Source organism: Nomascus leucogenys, chromosome 18 (genome assembly GCF_006542625.1).
Source record: "Nomascus leucogenys isolate Asia chromosome 18, Asia_NLE_v1, whole genome shotgun sequence".
Taxonomy (NCBI): domain Eukaryota; kingdom Metazoa; phylum Chordata; class Mammalia; order Primates; family Hylobatidae; genus Nomascus; species Nomascus leucogenys.
This window is the reverse complement of record NC_044398.1, coordinates 17,533,928-17,554,071: the sequence shown is the minus strand read 5'-3', so window position 1 is coordinate 17,554,071 and position 20,144 is coordinate 17,533,928. Positions and strand designations below refer to the sequence as shown.

Here is a 20,144-nt window from a genome sequence, read left to right as displayed (position 1 = left end):
TTTTAAATGTCTACTTTTCCGAGTATATTAGCAGGCATTTCAGATTTAGATAAAAATGTGGTTCTCTTACACATTTTTTTCTTTCACAACTCAGGCAGATTCAACTGAGCAGAGGCTCGAGTCTGCTGTTTATTAGTGGTTTTAAAAATAGCACTAAAACAAATTATCATGTGCCGATGCCCAAGCTATAGTAGTCTTACATCAGCTCATTTAAAAACTCCTACTCTGTAACTATTACTATAATGATTGAGTAACTGTATGCAAGGCACTAGAAACTTTACATACTTTAGACACAAAAATTGTACAGTGAGTAGGTTATTTGTGCAAACAATTTAATTGCTGTTATGGGCTTTTAAACTTAAATTGTGCATGGATGTTTTCCCTGTAGTTTTTGTGTGCAGACTTAAATATTTTTAAACAGAGAATTGATAAGGCAAAAAAGGAGAAACTCATGATTTTTGATACTTGTGTATTCAATACGGTAGAGCATAGCTAAGAAGCAGCAAGAAGTTAAAGTTGTAAGGGTTTATCTAAGGTAAATGAGAAAAGATTGCTTTTTCAGATACCTAGAATGACTCTTTATTTATTCCTTGCCTTGTTCTAGAAAGGATTTAGGGTAACTTATAAGGCTATATGAAATTCAATATAGGATAAATTAAATGTGGAGTGAAAGAAGAAAGAAAACAAGTGTGGGATATAAAACAGAGCCAGGAGTAAGGAAAAAAAAACAATAAAATAAATGCAGCAATTCTCAACGATAACTCTGGTGTATTATGGATAGATGAGAGAGAAAATATAGGGTTTCAGAAATCTTATGGTGGAGTTTCATGCAAACCAGTTGCCTCCTCTTACCTTGGTGGCAGTCTGGAATGAGGAGAGTATATTAGATTGTGAATATTAAATACGCTTTAAATGTCACTTGTGTTTTGGTGAAAAATAGTGAAGAACTGCTGCCCTTTTAACCCACACACTAACTTATGTGAAAGTAAATGTGGCCCCAAGTGTTGAGAAAAAAATTTGGTTAGTTCAGAAGAGAGATTAAAGAAGCTTAGTTTTTTGGAAACACCAGAGTGATCTAAATAAGATAAAATATCTACATATTAGAACAGACATGATCAAGACAATGTTTAAAATAAAATATATTTAGCAATTTTGTATAAATGTATGAATACTAGTCCTAGTATTTTAAAAAATAAATTGTTGTAGATGGGATTAGCTACTTTCCTTCTTTTCACACTTTTAATCCAGCAGTAAATTTAACTTGAATTTCAACTTCATTAAGGTCAAAATTAACTGGATTGATCTAACTGGTAAAAACAGTTGTCGGGTAGAAAGAAGGAAACCAGAGACAGGACTTTATAATGTATTTTCATCTTCAAATACTCGCAAGACACCTACTATGTTGAAGACTTTGGACTCTGGGCCTTGTACTCACTAAACTGGGCTTGTCTACGTGAACTAGCTTAGAAACTCGCTGCTGTCACACAGCAGAATTGAAAAAAGACAAGAGGGTAGTAGTTAAAATTTGCTAAGGATTTTCAGTGTTGTCTTCTGATATTAACATGATGAGCCAGGGACAGTCATTTGGCTCTTTTTTATTCATTGTTAAAAGTAAGGTCAATAAGAAATGATTCACCAGGGCTGTGGTTGTGAAGAAGACCGAGACCCGCGGTGGGAAGCTGGTGTCCGAGTCCTCTGACGTCCTGCCCAAGTCAACAGCTGCGGCAGCCCCTCCCAGCCTGCCCCTCCTGCGGCTACCCCAGATCCTAGGAGGGAGGCCGTTGTGCAGAGGAGCACAGGGAACAGGAGACCCACCTGAGGCTCAGCCCTAGCCCCTCAGCCCACCCGCGGGAGAGTTCACTGCCTGGGGACCGCCCTTGCCCATGCCTCCAGCTACAAAATTCAATTGCTTTTTTTTTTTTTGGTCCAAAATAAAACCTCAGCTAGCTTTAACACACACACACACACAAAAGAAAAATAAAAAGAAATTTTTTTTTAAAGCAGTACAAAAACAAATACTGACAGCTCTTGTTTTTGTAGTTTTGTATCGTAAACACATAGATAAGTTGACTTAGAATTCTTGCCAGAAAAATTATAAATCAAATATATAACACATAACTGATCAGATGCACAGGATGACATTGAGAATAACGTGAACACACAGATGTGAAGCCTGGGAATGAATACTATTAAGAAGTTAGGTAGGTTTTAGGCACCAAATACTGTAAATTGACAGATGTACAAAAAGGGCCAAGACACTTAGAAAAAGCGAATCAACTTTTGAAAGTATTAGTTCAGAGAACTTAACAAAGAGCTCATGGAGCCAAAGGATATCAGTGGAAACTTGTAATTATATAGTGGATGAAATAATGTAGAAATATTTCTGTGCCACTGGGATAAGAGATAAACACAAAAGATATTTTTAAAAGTCAAATTTATCAAGAAATAATTTATATATACCATTAAATCCACTCCTTTAAAGTTTACAGTTTGATGAGTTCTGACAATCATACACAGTTATAGAACCATTACTGCCACAATCAAATAGAATATCCCCAACATGCTAAAAAGTTTCTTTGTGCCCCTCTGCAGTCAATTGGTTACATCAACTGTTGGCATCTGGCAACTACCAATCTGTTTTCTGTCCCTGTATTTTTGTCCTTTCAAAAATGTTATATAAATGGAATCATATAGTGTGTACTTATTTATGTCTGATTGTCACTCAGCAAAATGCTTTTGATATCAGTTCATGTCATTACGTGTATACTTGTTTCATTCTTTCTTCTTGCATAACATGTGATGGTATGCTTGTGCCACAGATTGTTTATCCATTCACTTGTAGATGAAAATTTGAGTTGTTTCTAGTTTCTGACTATAGTAGCCCCCTCTTATCCATGGTTTCACTTTTAGCAGTTTCAGTTACCCATGGTTCAAAAATATTACACAAAATAAGATATTTTTCGAGAGAGAATGAGTGAGCACATTCACATAACTTTTATTGCAATATATTGCTAAAATGGTTCTATTTTATTACGTTATTGTTGTTAATCTCTTACTGTGCCTAATTTATAAACTTTATTATATGTATGTTGAATAGGAAAAAGCATAGTATATACAGGGTTTGGTACTATCCCAGGTTTAAAGCATCCACTGGGGGTCTTGCAACATATCCCCCAAGGATTAGGGGGGATGACTGTCTTATGAATAAGACCACCATGAATGTTTGCATACAGGTATCTATGTGGACATAAGTGTTTATTTCTCTTGGCTAAATACCTAAGGAGTGGAATTGCTGAGTTATAGAGTGGGTATATGTTTAACTTTATAAGAAACTTCCAAGCTTTTTTCTAAAGTTGCTGTACCAGTTTACGTTTTCACTAGCAATGTGTGAGATTTCCAGTTGTTTCTCATCTTTGCTAGCTCCAGTATTTATAATCTTTCAAATTTTAGCCATTCTAGCATGTGTGGAGGAGTACATATTTTGGCTTTAGTTTGCATTTCTCTAGTGACTAATGATGTTGAACATTTTTCATGTGCTTATTTGCCATCTATATATTTTCTTTGGTAAGATGTATTTTCAATTTTTTTTTTTGCCCATTTAAAGATTTGAGTTGTTTTTCATTTAATTATTGAGTTCTAAGGGTTCTTTTTATTTCCTGGATACAAGACCTTTGTAATATGTAGATTTTCAAAATACTTTGTCCCCGTCTGTGGTTTGTGTTTTCATGAAGTTTGAATTTTCACGAAGTCCAGTTTATTAACTTTCTCCTTTATGGATCATGCTTTTGGTGTTGCATCTAAGAAAACTTTGCCAGGCCGGGCGCGGTGGCTCACGCTTGTAATCCCAGCACTTTGAGAGGCCGAGGCGGGTGGATCACGAGGTCAGGAGATCAAGACCACGGTGAAACCCTGTCTCTACTAAAAATACAAAAAACGGAGAGGCTGAGGCAGGAGAATTGCGTGAACCCGGGAGGCGGAGCTTGCAGTGAGCCGAGATTGCGCCACTGCACTCCAGCCTGGGGGACAGAGCGAGACTCCGTCTCAAAAAAAAAAAAAAAAAAAAAAAGAAAACTTTGCCAAGGTTACAGTGATTTTTTTCCTGTGTTTTCTTCTAGAAGTTTAATAGCTTTAGTTCCTACCTTTAGCTCTATGACCCATTTCAAGTAAGTTTTTGTATGTGATGTGAAGAAAGGACCAACATTCCCTCCCTCTCTCCCTCCCTTCCTCCCTGCCTGACTCTCTTCGTTCCCTCCCTCCCTCCTTCCCTCCCTCCCTCCCTCCCTCCCTCCTTCCTTCCTTCCTTCCCTCCTTCCTTCCTTCTTTCCTTCCCTCCCTCCCTCCCTCCTTTTTCTCTTTTTTTTCCTTCCTTTTCTCTCTTTTTCTTTTGTTTTAGCAAAATTGCTGCAATTAATTGCCTTGGGCATACATCACTTTTTATTTTTATATTTGAGGTAGATTCCTAAAAACTGAATTGCTGGGTCAAAGTTTAAATATATACATATACATATACATATATTGCATATTTGCCCCCCATAGGGATAACATTTTAAATATCCACAAGCAAGGTATAAGAGTATTTGTTTCTCTGCAGCCTAACAGAGTTTGTTATAAAAATTTTGGTATTTGCCAGTGAAAGGTGAGAAAGAATATCTCAATGTATTTTAATTTGCATTTCTCTTTTTTTTTTTTTTTGAGACAGAGTCTTGCTCTGTCACCCAGGCTGGAGTGCAGTGGCACGATCTTGGCTCACTGCAAGCGCCGCCTCCCGGGTTCAAGCCATTCTCCTGCCTCAGCCTCCCAAATAGCTAGGACTACAGGCACCCGCCACCATGCCCGGCTAATTTTTTGTATTTTTAGTAGAGATGGGGTTTCACTGTGTTAGTCAGGATGGTCTCAATCTCCTGACCTCATGATCCACCCGCCTCTGCCTCCCAAAGTGCTGGAATTACAGGTGTGAGCCACCACGCCCTCCCTTAATTTGCATTTCTCTTATTATGAATGAGGTTGGGAGGCTTTTTACATGGTTAAATTTACATATTTTTCCATGAATGAGAAATTGCATTCAACCTCAAATAGTATCTATCGATCTCTTGCTATGAAAGATGAGTGAAGATGAGTGCTTGTGGCTTTTCCATCTTTTTTTTTTTGCTGTGTAATTCCACAGGAAATTGCTAGTCTGCCCACCATGTCCCCAAATGTGTTCTCAGTCAATGTGTATGGGATACTTCTAATGTTACTAATGTTTTGTTGCTTGCTTCCATTTGTTTCTTGAATTCTAAATTGTTGGGGAGAAGCAGGAGGGTGGTCTTTTGAAGCCAGGGGAGAAAAGTCATCTATTTCCTATAGAGAGGATATTTAACATGTGTGATAAGAAACAGTTAAGTAGGGTTAATAGGTATTTAGCCAGTGTTCCTAGAGAAACTTTAAGAAAATATTGATAAATAATGATCGTGGATGGTTAGATTTAAAGATTCTGGCAGAGACTTTTTAAAATTCTCTTCAAGGAGTATGACAGAATGGAAAACTAGGAGACACAGAAGAAGCTGAAATTCCCCAGTTACATACTATTTGTTTTCCCAAGTGTATTTATTGAGTTATAGAAAAATGAATATAGTGTTTTTCAAGGACTTTGGTTTCATTTTCTTTATTCTGATAAGCAGGCTTTTATTTATTTCTAGCTAAACAGAGAACAAAGAAGAAATGGGAATTTTTTGGCTTCACATTGAGGTTGATGAGAATTCTACTACCTTTGCCATTCTCTTTTTGTTCTCTGCTTTTTAAAAATGTCAGACCTTATGAGAATTCATATACAGTTGAGCTGTTTTACAATATTATGGAATGGGATGGACCCATAGGCTCACTGGACTTGCAGCAACAGAAGCCTCTGTCACTTTCAATGTGTATATGAAGGGCACGTTACTTCTGCCCTGGTTGCTTAAACTTGATGCCTTGTAGCTGAAGGTTATTCTTGTTCTGGTGATTCAGTGAAAGCTTCTCTGTTGTCTCATATATTAGATTAGCTTCTTCTTTGACTTCAATTTGACTAATTTAGTTCTATAGCTTTTAAAAAATATGTAGGTAACCTTCATGCTGGGCTTATATAAGATGGGTCTCCATTATGGCATAATTTTTATATGGTACAAAATGTCCTTAAGTAGAAGGCATTGCTACATAGAGTAACTAACCATGAGGCATTTCTGTCCTTTCTCTGTAGCTGCAATTTTGAAAATGTGTGCCATTGTGGTGAGCTTTTAGTGTGAACTGACATGTTATAAAATAACTAAATGGTATGTTATCAGGGTCATAAAGTCATCTTGTGAAATTCTCATGTACAATGTTACTTTTCAGGTAAATCAGAAATTGAATTATGACTTTTTGCTTTTTTTTAAGAGGGAGATTAGATTTGGCCAGCTATTCATGATCAGAGGGACATTATAAGACCTAAATATAAGTAGAATCTGTTGTTTTCCTTTGTTTTCATATTGGTTAAGGTAATTTTTTTTTTTTTAACCATTTTTGCTGCTTTCCTTTTGGTTGTATTTGTGAGGAAACGTTTAATTTTGCTTGCTCTGGCTAGAGTAAACAAATTTTTAAATTTAATTAATTTTGTTTGAATCTTTTCATAAAGAATTCATAAAACTCATCATTTTTGGGGGAGGCTCAATTTGATCATTTTTCAAAAAACATCAATAAGATGGCTATCTAAAGGTTTAATAAAGAGAACTTCAAATACTCAAGTAAGCTTTATAAAGTTTGAATTACAACATGCTAATGATTTGTTCTAAAATGTAACATTGTTTTGTTTTATTGAAATTCAGAGATTTTGGATGCTAAGGAAATAAAAAGTACAGACTCTTGGAGTTCCCCACACTTAGTGCATCTAACAATTGTATCCCTAACCCTGGGGCATACCTTTTATGCAGCACTCTGGAATTGATTTCAAAGGGCTCAAGATCCTTTAGGAGGCTGTTGTGCATTAGGAATGTGTTTGTTTGTTTTTTTAAGACAGTACTTTAGGCATGTTGCATTTCTAATTAGTGCACATGTAGGAAATATGCCTTATTGATTTTGAAGTCAAGAAATCCAATAAAATGAGGCACCAGAGGGAAGCTTTGTTTTAAAGTCTTTTGTTATGAAAACAATGAGTGAAAGCACTCTTGAATAATAATTATGAGCTCTATAGATGAGGGAGAGGTTTAATCTGAATGTAGACAAGTAGATTCTGTTCTTTCACTTAAAAGGGATAATGATATCAACTAACGTTTGTTGAGCCCCTGCCAGGTGTCAGAGATATTGGCTAAGTTAATGGATTTTATATAGATTTTCTTAGGTAATCTTTAAGATCCCTTTGAGGTAGGTACTCTTATTATTCTCATTTTATGGATTAGGAAACTGATGTTCAGGAAAGATCAGTAATTTATCTAAAGTCACCAGTGAGCAGGGAACAGAGCCTGGATTCTCACCCAGGCAGTCCAACTTTAAAGCTGACGCTGATAATCACTGAGGCCCAATAGTGGTGAGAGGTAAGAGAATTTAAGAACTCTTTAGCAGACAGTGGGGGTTGCGGGGTGAAGCGACAGGATGTCTCACATGGGCTGCTGCATATTACCCTGCTGAGGGTCTGAGTGGATATGAAATCTAGCCCTCCCTCTGCTGGGCAAACTGTGGGCCTTTCTGCTAACACTTGCAGAGCTGTGTCTACTCAGAGAGTGGCACAGTTTTCTTTTATTTTCTTGTCTTTTTTTTTTTTTTTGAGACGGAATTTCACTGTTGTTGCCTAGGCTGTAGTGCAATGGCATGATCTCAGCTCACTGCAACCTCCGCCTCCCGGGTTCAAGCGATTCTCCTGCCTCAGTCTCCCAAGTAGCTGGGATTACAGGCGCCCACCGCAATTCCCGGCTAATTTTTTTAATTTTTAGTAGAGATGGGATTTCACCATGTTGGCCAGGCTCGTCTCGAACTCCTGACCTCAGGTGATCCACCTGCCTTGGCCTCCCAAAGTGCTGGAATTACAGGTGTGAGCCACCGCACGTGGTCAGTTTTCTAATCCATCTCTCCGGAAGGGGCATATTTTTTAAATTCACCCGAAGGCAAATTTCAATTCTACAATCATACTCTGAATATTACTGCCTGTATTTCCATTCACTTGCAATAGTGGACTTCAACCTACCTCTTTCTAGTCAATATGCTTCCTTGGTAGTCTCATTGTATCTAACTTTATGCTGACAACTCCAAAAGTTATATTTTCATTTCAGATTTCTCTTTCAAACCCTGCTCTTGTATATCCAACAGCCTACTTTACATCTTCACTTTGATGTTAATATGCACCTCAAATTTATCATGTCCCAAGCTGGACTCTTCTTCCTGCTCCTCTTGCAGCCATTCCCACCTCAGTTAATGGCAACTCCATCCTTCCAGTTGCTCCAGACCGAAATACTTAAAGATATCTGGAGTTCTGTCTATCCTATGTTTAATCTTTCATGAATTCCTGTTGGCTCAATTGTTGAACTATATCTACAATCTGAACCCTGTGTCCACTTCTGCTACCACCAACCAGTTCTAAGCCATTATTTTATCTCATCTAGGTTACTATGGGAACTCCCAATGGCTGTCCCTACTTTTTCTTTTGCGCTTCATACTTCGTTCTATTCACCAGAGTGATTCCTCTAAAGAATAAAACAGTTGATATTTTAGTGCTCAGACATCTGCAATAGTTCTTATGATCTGCAGCCCCCATTACCTTTCTGACTTTCTCTCTTACTATGCTCTTTGTAGCTCACTCTGCCCTACTTACACTGGCCTCCTTGCTGTTCTGCCACTGCTTTCCTGCCTTAGGCTTCTGTTGTGATGTTACATCTACTCTTCCCCCGGCTGTCTGCTTGGCTAATTTTCTTGCCTCTTCAAGTCTTGCTCAAATGTCCCCTTCTCAATGAGGCTAATCTTGACCTTATTTAATACTGAAATTTGCTCTGAGCTTCTCTATCACCCGGCCCTGCCTACTCTATTCTGCTTTTTCTTTTTTAAAATAGCATGTGTTGTTTTCTAATATACGAAATCATTTACTATTTATTATCTTTATTGTTTATGGTCACACTCTCCTCATGATTGGCACAGAGTAGACAGTCAGTAAATACAAGTTGAAAGAATGAATAAATGAATGGTGCCCTATGGTCTAGGGATACCTCTGATCTCACATCATTTTGCTCTTATAGCCTACCAAAAAGCTAGGTGGAAGAGTTTATATACATTATTGCCCTCTATGTAAACGCATCAAAAATATTTGTAAAGTCTAGGAAGAGCATTTGAAAAGAATGAGACCCAACTATTCCTTCATCACGTATGATATCAGGCAGTTTCTTGATTTTATTGATTCTCTGACAAACCTCGGATCCTTTTGTTTACCAAGTGAGTAGAAGGTATATGTATTTCTTTCTTGGTAGGCCAAACATACCAGCAAATTATCAAATTATTGCACTGGAAACATGGAGGTGGGGCTTGGAAAATCAGTGTGTATAGAAATTGTAGTGGAAGTTTTATATTACAGTTGTCTTCTTTCCATTTTATTTCACTCTAGCCAAGACTGAATTGTATAAAATCAGCTATGATAATATTGTACAGCAAACTTCCCTTGCCTCCTTTTCCTTTACTTAAATCTTCTTGTGATGATTTAGATTTTTTTTTTTCAGTTAACATTTGGTTTCAGTCCTTCACATTATTCCTGACTATATTATACTAATTTTTCTGAGGCATGGTGATGGGGGACAGCGAAGCTTATAAAGTTCAGTTATGCATTTAAGATAAATTCTTTTTTTTTTTTTTTTGAGATGGAGTCTTGCTCTGTTTCATGATCTTCTAATCTCGGCTCACTGTAGCCTCTGCCTCCTAAGTTGCAGCAATTCTCCTGTCTCAGCCTCCTGAGTAGCTGGGATTACAGGCACGTGCCACCATGCCTGGCTAATTTTTGTATTTTTAGTAGTGATGGGGTTTCACCATGTTGGCCAGGCTGGTCTTGAACTCCTGACCTCAGGAGATTGTAGTGGAAGGCTGGCCTCTGCCTCCCAAAGTGCTGAGATTACAGGCATGAGCCACCGCACCCGGCCTCAAGATAAATTCTTAATGAAAATTTTAAAAATACTCTTATAACATTATTTCAGTACTTGACAGTCTTTCACTAGTTGCTGATCCTTTCTTCTGATATTTTGGGAGATAGGTATTAGGCAAAGGTTAACATTTGTGATGATGGTGGGGATTGGCACCTACTATTAATACAAATATTTCTCTTTTATATTTAACTAAATAGAATTTCACTAAATGAGATCCACAGTGAATCCATGAAGCCCAAAGATACTTTTGGTGGAAGACTTGTTGACGTGATCAGAATAGTTTAAACTTGAGGAAGAGACACTTATTTCCAGATAAAACCATCAAATGTATATGAATGTGCACACCTGTGTGTATGTGTTAGTGTTGTGACAATAATCAGGGCATAGAAAGAACCATGTTAATAGAGATGATGTTTAGTACTTATCAGGAGAAAACATGGGAGAAGGTCGATAATAAATAAGGATAGTTACCTGGGAGAACACAAATTAAATACAATCACAGATGTACTAATAAATCATGAATGTTTTTTATTTCTGTGTTTTTGACTATTTAACCTTTAATTATTTACTCATGAATGGAATTTTGAATGTCCACAAAATAATTTTAATAAAAGAGGTAGATAAATACACATATAGTGAATGCACACTCTTGCATGGAAATCAGAAGCTTAAGGAAAGAATAATAACAGAGAGCATTTGGATGGAGGAAAGAGAAGTAAGAGAAGAGATATTGTCACACAGCTTATTACTTCAATAACTTTACTGGTCCAGATTTAAAAAACTGTTACAGTAACAGATGACACGTTCTAAAAATTTTAAGAAACCTTCTCTTAGAAGTGGAGTAACTTAGCTGGGTGTGGTGGTGCATGCCTGTGGTCCCAGCTACTTGAGAGGCTGAGTGGGAGGATTGCTTGGGCCTGGGAGGTGGAGATTGCAGTGGTGAGCTGTGATCACGCCACTGGCATTCCAGCTTGGGCAACAGAGTGACCCTGTCTCCAACAACAACAAAAAAAGTGGAATAACATGACTTTTCACCTTAACTCTTTGGCAATTATATATCTCGGCATACTGAGGAAACAATGAAAGAAGCAAATCTGACCACTTGGTGATATGGAGTGCTAGAAAGCCTGGGCAGGCCTATCTTTAACATTTGTACTGGGAAGTGTGAGGGTACAGACGGAGGCCTGCACACCGTATGCCTATGTGTATAAGTTACAATTCTATGTAATAGGCTTGTAAAGTAGGCTCTACCCGCCAATCTTTCTACTTTGAGAAATATACCTTCAAAATGACCCAGAAGGCAAGATTGGTTTTAGAATTCTTGGGTTCCTTTTAGAAGGAGGTGGTGGAGGTGGAACTCACCTCTGTGTCCCTGACACATGACCTGTTCTCTTCTCTTCCCACTTCTGGCTGTCTTGCACTTGAGGGGCCTTGAGTGCCTGCAACTTGACAGCCCAGCCTGTACATCCAAATTCAATCTGCACTCATTGGCAAACAGCTGCCTTTTGGCTACCTCTCAGGTATAGGGTTGGGCACATTGAATGGTTCAGTCTTGGAAGGATGGATTCCACGAAGAGGCCAACATAGGCACTGGAAGTGGGTTTGCACTCGTTGAGCAGGGAGTTGAGACACTGGCTACCCTGGGTAGGATAGGATAGAATAGATGTGGGCTCTGGGTGGGTACATCATCTTGGCCCCATGGACACTTCCAAAGCATGAGGATAGGGGGTGGGGCAGCTTTTGCCCAGGGTTATAGAGAAAGTGGCCATTTATTTGGGTGATAATCCCAAATAAGATAATGTTAGATATGCTTCCTAGACTTTAAGAGAAGTAAATTTCGACAATTTCAGATTAACACGAAATATGATTCCAAGGGACTATATATGACATAAAAGGAATGTGATAAATTAAACATGAAGAAAGAAGATGCATAGTCGGTAGGGCCTGGGCTTTACTACTTTTTCTTTCACTGGAACCTAAGATTGTGGCTGATGTGTTTAAGTGCTCCATAAATAGTTGTTGAACAACAACATAAACAACCCTAAACTCCAATGTATCTGTGTAGGGGTACAAATTTGAAAGAATATGAATTAAAGATAAGAAGAGGGACATACGTAGTTTGGATATTTGTCCCCACCCAAGTTTCATGTTGAATTGTGATTCCCAGTGTTGGAGGTGGGGTCTGGTGTGGAGTGATTGGACTTTGGGGGGCGGATTTCTCATGATGGCTTAGCACCAGCCTCTTGGTGTTGTCCTCATGATAGTGAGTGAGTTCTTGAGAGATCTGGCTGTTTAAAAGTGTGTGGCACCTCCCTCTCTTTCTCTCTTCCTCTTGTTCTCACCATGTGAGATGCTTGCTCCCCACTTTGCCTTCTGCCATGAGTAAAAGCTCCCTGAGGCCTCCCTAGAAGCTGAGCAGATGCCAGCACCATGCTTTCTGTATAGCCTGCAGAACCACGAGCCAATTAAATATCTTTTCTTTATAAATTATGCAATCTCAGGTATTTCTTATAGCAATGCAAGAATAGCTTAATACAGGGACACCTGATGAAGGCAAATAAAAGAGAATGGCAGAAACTAGGAAAAGTAAATTTAGGAAGGCTAAAGCACTTCTCATTTGCTAGGTCTGGCAGGACATGCTGAAGGTAAGGAAGAAAAACAAAAACAGGAAGGAATAGATCCTCTACATGAGTCACATGATAAGAGATTAATAGATGACATATGATACATCTAAACTATGATGTCATATTGGCAAGGGTGGAACAAAGATTAATATAAGGGAATTGAATTGAGTAGAAAAACAAAGATGTTATAATTCATATTAAATATATAAATCCATATGTTCTGGTATTATCTATGATATCTCTGGAACTGTAAGAGTAAGTGCCCAAAGGAGTTGCCTCTGGGAGGGAAATTAGGTGGTAGGAAGACAGGGATGAGAGAGAGAGAGATTTGGTTTCACTATATACATTATTAAACCCTGTATTACCTAATAAAATGTTTAATTAATTAAACAATAATTGAAACTCTAGATGATGAAAGTAAAGAAGATAGCCTAGTCTCTTTAAATTAGTTGAAGTACATACATCCAAAAGAAGTATATCCCTGAATCCTAAAATGATCTTTAGGTGTGATAACAGAAACTTTCTTGGGAGTCCCTGAGAAATGGCAGACCTGCCAGAAAGCAGAGTGCTCTGGACTGAATGTTTGTATCTTCCCCACCTGCCACTGCAAATCCATGTGTTGAAATCCTAACCCCCAGGGTGATGATATTAGAATGGTGGAGTCTTTGGGAGCTAATTAGGCCATGAGTGTATAGTCTTCATCAATAGGATTAGTGTCCTTATAAGAAGAGACATGATGTGTTCTGCTGTCTGCCATGTGAAGATACAGAGAGAAGGCAGCCATCTGCAGACCAGAAAGCTGGCCCTCACCAGACACCAGATGGGCCAGTACCTTGAACTAGGACTTCCCAGCCTCCAGAACTGTGAGAAGTGAATGTTTGTCATTTAAGCCACCCAGTCTATGATATATTTGTTATAGCACCATGGACTAATACATGGAGAAGTGCAAATATTCTTATTTTCAACATAGGTAACAAGGTGATCTCTTTAATTAGACTGGACATCTAGGTGCCAATCTGTAGGAAAACTAAAAACCTAATTTGTAAATAAAGGGCAGTAATTACTAGCAGTCAGCATGAATTCTTCATGAACAAGTCATGCCAAACTATAAATATATATATTTTTTGAGCTCTTAAACAGGAAGGTGTAGAAAGGGTGTTTCTATTTCATTAAAACATTGGGAAAAGCCTCTTCATGATATATCTATATTTTTGACGAAATGAAAAAGGTAGATTATTTCACACAACAGTGTTTAATAATATTGAAAATCACGTCTAAAGCGTTTATTAATTGATCATTACATATCTGGAAAGAGATTTGTAACAGTATCAAAATTAGGTTTTATGTCTGGCCTTCACCTGTTTAATGACTTAATAGGGAATTCTAGAATTCATACTGGACAAATTAATGGGTAAGCAGGGAAATGGGAGGGGGTGTTAATGTGTTGGTTTCTCCCAAACCAATTTTTGACTAGCAGGAATAAAAGTCCATATTCTACAGGATAAGGTGTTAGGAGGACAAAATAAAATTCTGCATTTAGGAGTAAATAAAAATCATTTGTTCAAAGATGTGATGAGAGACTTGAGTTTGCAGTAATCTTTGAAATAAAAAAGACTTAAACAGTTTAGTTGAAAAGTGAGTATAAAATTAGACTAATTAGGTAAGTATGATGACTGTGTCATGGAATTTAATAAGCTTAAAGGAGAATCAGCCATTATCTTACTAATTGTATTATAGAAGTTAATCTTTTTTTTTAAATTAAATATTTGGTATTAGGGAATTTTCTGTAGGAACCACATTATAGATGGTTAGGTTTCCAAGCCATCCCACAAGAACATGTCAACTTATGTAAAAGAATTGTGGTTTTACTAAGAGGAGCCTGAGCTCTAGAGTGGGTGGTGAAGAGTCGGGGGGCGGTGTGATAGGGGGTGGTGCTTACGTGTTACTGTAGGGAGGAGAAGTAGGTGCCAAATGTTTTCTCTTTAATATTTGTGAGGGAATGGCCACCCTTAGGCAAATTTTGGAAATGAGTAAAGTTTTCCACTGGCCTCTCTGCATCTCTCTGATCTTTCATCATCCCTCTCCTTTGCTGCCGGGACACGATGAAAACACAACGTGGTTTGTGCTGTAATAGGGATGTGCACAGGGTGTCAAATGGCGAGCAATGAGCTAGTTCATACTAATGCGTGATTGAATGTGTGCACCCCATGACCTCTCAGAGTTAACTGCGTTTAGAAATGAAATGTGTGTTAAACCAAATGAACTTGAAATTGATATAAAATGATAAAAGTTCAGTTTCAAGCAGGGAATAAAGTGGAATGAAGAAAATTGAGGCATTGCAGACAAAGATAGTTTGGGGAGAAGGGAAGGATCCATAGGGTTGGGTTTGCCCTGCCTTGGTGTCTTTCTCTGGAGACATCTATCACCACTGTCAAGAGATTTGTTTTCCTTCCTTTGATTCTGAAAACTGGGATTTTGTTATAGTCTCTCTCCAAACCTGTATTTTTCTTACTTTATTTATAAAGTGTACTTTTTCCCCTTTATTAAGCCATCTCTTTTGGATAAAAGTTTAAAAGTGGCAGGTTTCAACTCAACTAGCATCTAATGGTATAGTAAGCTTCTCATCCTTTCTATTCATCCAAGCCCAGTGTGTTGGTGAAATGAAGGTTGTGTAGAAGGTATTCTTGAATCGTTTGGGAGGTACTGCCTAACTCCTAAGATTTTATAGATTACAAAATGCAAATGCCAGCCAGGTGTGGTGGCTCACGCCTGTAATCCCAGCACTTTGGGAGGCTGAGGCAGGCGGATCACCTGAGGTTGGGAGTTTGAGACCAGCGTGACCAACATGGAGAAACCCTGTCTCTACTAAACATACAAAATCAGCCGGGCATGGAGGTGCATGCCTGTAATCCCAGCTACTCGGGAGGCTGAGGCAGGAGAATCACTTGAACTCAGGAGGCGGAGGTTGTGGTGAGCCGAGATTGGGCCATTGTACTCCAGCCTGGGCAACAAGAGCAAAACTCAGTCTCAAAAATAAAACAAAATAAAATGCAAATGCCTCAGAATGTAACACTTACAACCTAGTAGGATTTTTGTTTTGGATTTGCGTTGTGGTATTGCTATACCTACAATTTGTCAGATTTTGACTTTGCTTCAATTTCATTTGCAAAATTATGCAGTTTTCTGCCTATGATAGCCCTAATTTCCAATCAGTCAGGAATACTGACCAGGACATACAAAAGAGCAGGAAGATTTTTTAAAAATAAGAAATAGCATTTATTTAAAGATGAATAATTATATGAAGCCAAGTTCTTTAAGGACTTTTTTTTTTAAAGTAATTTTTACCATGGAAAAATGAACTTTTGAAAACTTTTACTTAATTTGTGTTAAAGACATGAACACAGACTTAAAAGATACTTTGGCTAAATTAGGTTGTCTTTTATCTCTTGGCTAAAAAGCACTCCTTTTAGAAAGCTCCTTCTAGGTTGAAAAATTCTTCTAGAAGGATTTACATATGATATGGATAATTTTTGCTCTCCTTAATTTTTTATCTTCCTTACTTTCAATTTCTGGTGGCCATGTAGCTTTGGAAACCAGTCGTGAATTTCACAGTGAAAACGACATGTTTTTAAAGGCTGCGAAGGTTCACCAAATTTTATTTTAGTTCATAACAGTCTCCTCTACTTTTGTCCTTCAGATGAAAGAACAAAGCAATGGCAGCAATCTTGACTTGATTTTTATGTAGGATAGTACCTGTCGTAGAGGGGTAACGAGTAAATCCTTCTGTGAGCACTTATTTGATAGAACCCTAAGGCTATACACTGAAGGACATATCCTATTGCACAGATTGGCTCTGGGCTATGCAGAAAGGTCACCACAGGTATAGGCTGTCAATTTAGATTTCCCTGTGTTAGAAGGAATCAAAGTGGTAGGTGAAATGATTGAAAAACCAAAATCAAAACCAAACCAAACTAAAACATTTCAGTTCTAGAAATGCATTTGAGAGAAACCATTTGGCAATAGTGTTTGGAGCCTTTCTTGAAGCATGTCTCTTATATTGCAGCTGAATCGCTGAGAAAAGAGACCATGTTTCTACTTTTAGAAGGAAAATAAAATCAATGCAAAGGAGAGAAAAACAAGGTAAAAAAGGGCTAAACTGTAGGGCTTTGACTTTATATGTTGATGTGTCATATGCCAATAACAGTAATTTGAAACTTTGACTTGAGAAGAAACTCAAGTAATATCTTTTCACTTAATAGAATTTGAATAATTATTTTTTCAAGGCAAAATCTTTCAAAAAGTAAAGGAATTGTAGCCACCCTGTAAGTGGCTTGTGATAGAGTTAAGCACAGACTAGGAACAAGGACACACTTGGCAGGTTTGAAGGGGCAAATGGGGCCCTGGGCAGGCCATTTGGGTTATTTTCAATAAGAGAAAGAGAACTATCTAGCAATGTGCTACATTTCAGGAAGTGTGCTCTCTCTTTGCAATCAACGATGCCAGTGGGTTTCATCTAAAATTCTTAACACTTACTGTAGTTTTTAGTAGATGAATAAATAATATATTATAGCTATTTGAAAACATGGCTAGAATTTTTGAATGTTAATCCGACTATGACATGCCACATATGGTCATTTGGTATAAATGTATATTGTTAGGCAAAAATCTCACTGAATTGATTTTTAAGGATAATGTTAATGCCTTAGAGAATGGCTTGCAATTCTTTTTTATTCTTCTTATTTTGTCTTGACCAAATATCAATGCCTTTTCAGGGGCTTCTGTCTTTTTACAACAACTGTGCAATTTATATTAGTTTCTTTTCCTGTCCAAGAAGGTAAATTGCCTTTAACCTTCTCCAATCAAAACCCTCAAATAAACAATCTCTAAATCAAGTAAAGACATATCTTTACTTGTTTCCATGTCTTTCAAAGGTTTACTTGTTCCTTGTCTAAGTCATCATTAACAAGAAGAAGCAAAATATGGGCGTAGGCTGCCTCAGTGCTGTGATTTCACAGAAGCCAAAGGACTTGAATGCTGTAAGATGTGTCCTACCTTTCTGATCACTTAAGACTACTGATCAAATACAAACCCACCCCGGATGAGTTGTTAATTTAATAATGAACATACTTGTGTAGATTAATTTGTTATAGGACCTAAGCCCAGACAGCATGACCTCAGGGAACAGTTGAGGAATATCTTCTTTCTCTGAAGGTAGATTTTGTAGCCTGGTCCTCTGAGGGCTATGGTTGATGTCAGGAAGAGGTGCTGAATATAAGTTTTACCTATTCCATGATTTTCATGAGTGTTCTTCTTTAGAAAACAGTTTTCTTTATTAATAAGCATCTTTTTGTGTTTGTGCACAGGCAGCATGTCAGCTGATACCCCAATCACATTGAATATCGATCCTCAGGATCTGCAGGTCCAAACATTCACCGTAGAGAAGCTACTGGAGCCTCTCATAATCCAGGTATTAATACCATGGAAATTATGATATACATTGTAACTGCAGAATAATGAAAAATATGTGGGAAAAATGAATAATGAAGAAATAAAAGTTTTGATTTTTATATATGAATATATCATCTAAAATTGTCCTTTAAAGAGTGTTAAGATGTGAAAAGTAGGTATGTATGTTGTTAAGATGTGAAAAAGTATGTATTCTGAAAGTTTCCCCCACATTCTCTTTTAGCAAGAATAGCAGTAATAATATATATATATATAATTTTCAGAGTACCTTTATATAAATTATCTTCTTTGATAATCATGAAAACTGAATGAGGCAGGTAACATGGTTAAAACCATCTTTATTATATAGATGAGGAAACTGAGGCCTAGAGAATTTCACCAACTTGCCTCAGGCACATGGCATCTCATTTGCCAAATGGGAAATTACCTTTAAAATACTAAAATGTATGAGAAAAGCAGCTATTTAAAGGAATTCTGTGATGAAGTCCTTCATAAGATGAATAATCCTTTGATGATATGCATAATGATTCTCTGACTTTTCTTATTATGTCAGTTGAGATTTCATGTATTGGATTTTCTTAGAGCAGGGCTTGAAGAAACTTACACAGTGGTATAGATTTAAATTTTTGTCCTTAACCCACAATTTGTGAGGGAACTCCCCTTTAGGCCTACCTTACATTTTGCCTCCTAATACGAGATTCAAGTCCCTTTTCCCAGGGACTCAAAGAACCCAAGGATTACTTGGGTGAAAAACTATGCCGATCTTTCCTCAGATAATTTAAATATGTTTTTCTTATCTTTTTTGTGACATGGATATGGGGAGGGGAGTAGCTCTGAGAATAGACTTTGTATATATTTTTACAAGTTTACATATTTTTATTGATTTGTATATATTGTACAAGTTGATATCTCCTACTCGAAAGACAATTCAAAACATGTGCGTGTCTGATGATACCTTAATAGTTAACTTTGGCAGTCTCAACGGCACTAATATCTGGTGAAATTTATACTAGATGACTGTGGAGACTTCATTAAAGTCCATCTTCGCCACTCACTAAACAGTTTCATGTTAAAAGGAAAAAAGGCTGGGCGCAGTGGCTCATGCCTATAATCCCAGCACTTTGGGAGGCCAAGGTAGGAGGATCGCTTGAGTCCAGGAGTTAAAGACCAGCCTGGGCAACATAGTGAGACCCTGTTTAAAAAAAAAAAAAAGAAGGAAAAACCCTGATTTGTTTTTCTAATTAAGTTCACAAAAAAATTGGAATGTCAAAAACAGTTAAAAAAAAGAATAAAAACACTCATAATTTTACCAAGAGATAAAGGTTAATGTTTTGGTGCATTTACTTCCAGTACAATAAAGTTATGGGAGATTTTTATTATCTTTGTACTTTGTAATATTAAAGAATATATCTTCTTTATATAGATCCTTACATGTATATATATTATATATATATGAAGAATATATATATGTTAACAAGTGGAGCTAGTACTATATATGCAGGATTTAATCCCACTTTTCCATTTTAAATTATATTTAATAATTTCCCTATTTATTTGTAAGCATGATTTAATAAAACTGCTATTTACTTATATATGATATGGCTGCACTACAGTTTTTTTAAAGTAGCTTCGTGTTTTTGGACATTTAGGGTGTTTCTGTTTTTTTCCTATTATAAATATTGCTGTGCTGAACATCTTTGTATATATATTTTTGTCACCAATTTGTATTATTTCACTAGAATTAGTTACAAATGTAAAAGTTAATGGCCAAGATATGAGTATTTTTATACTTTTTCATACATATCACCAAGTTTTTTGGGGACAGTTTTAAATGAGTTCTCACAAGTCATTTAAGGTTTTGTTCCTATCCAATTATAAGGAGTAGGAATAGGGAAATGACCTTCATTTTAGAGATGGCTGGTGAAAACAAATACATTAATGCTAGTTTATA

General features: G+C 37.1%; 1 protein-coding gene across 2 annotated transcripts in view; it reads left to right on the top strand.

Moving 5' to 3' along the window:
* Positions 1-20,144, top strand: part of CTNNA3 (catenin alpha 3) — a 1,790,392-nt gene that overhangs the window by 362 nt on the left and 1,769,886 nt on the right. The window contains exons 2-3 of one of the 2 annotated variants that reach the window (XM_012497056.2): positions 16,791-16,867; positions 18,091-18,194. In XM_012497056.2, coding sequence (XP_012352510.1) covers positions 16,846-16,867; positions 18,091-18,194 — 126 coding nt within the window. In that variant the 5' untranslated portion in view covers positions 16,791-16,845. The remainder of the gene's footprint in view (positions 1-16,790; positions 16,868-18,090; positions 18,195-20,144) is intronic. The other variant, XM_003258218.3, reaches the window with a different exon arrangement.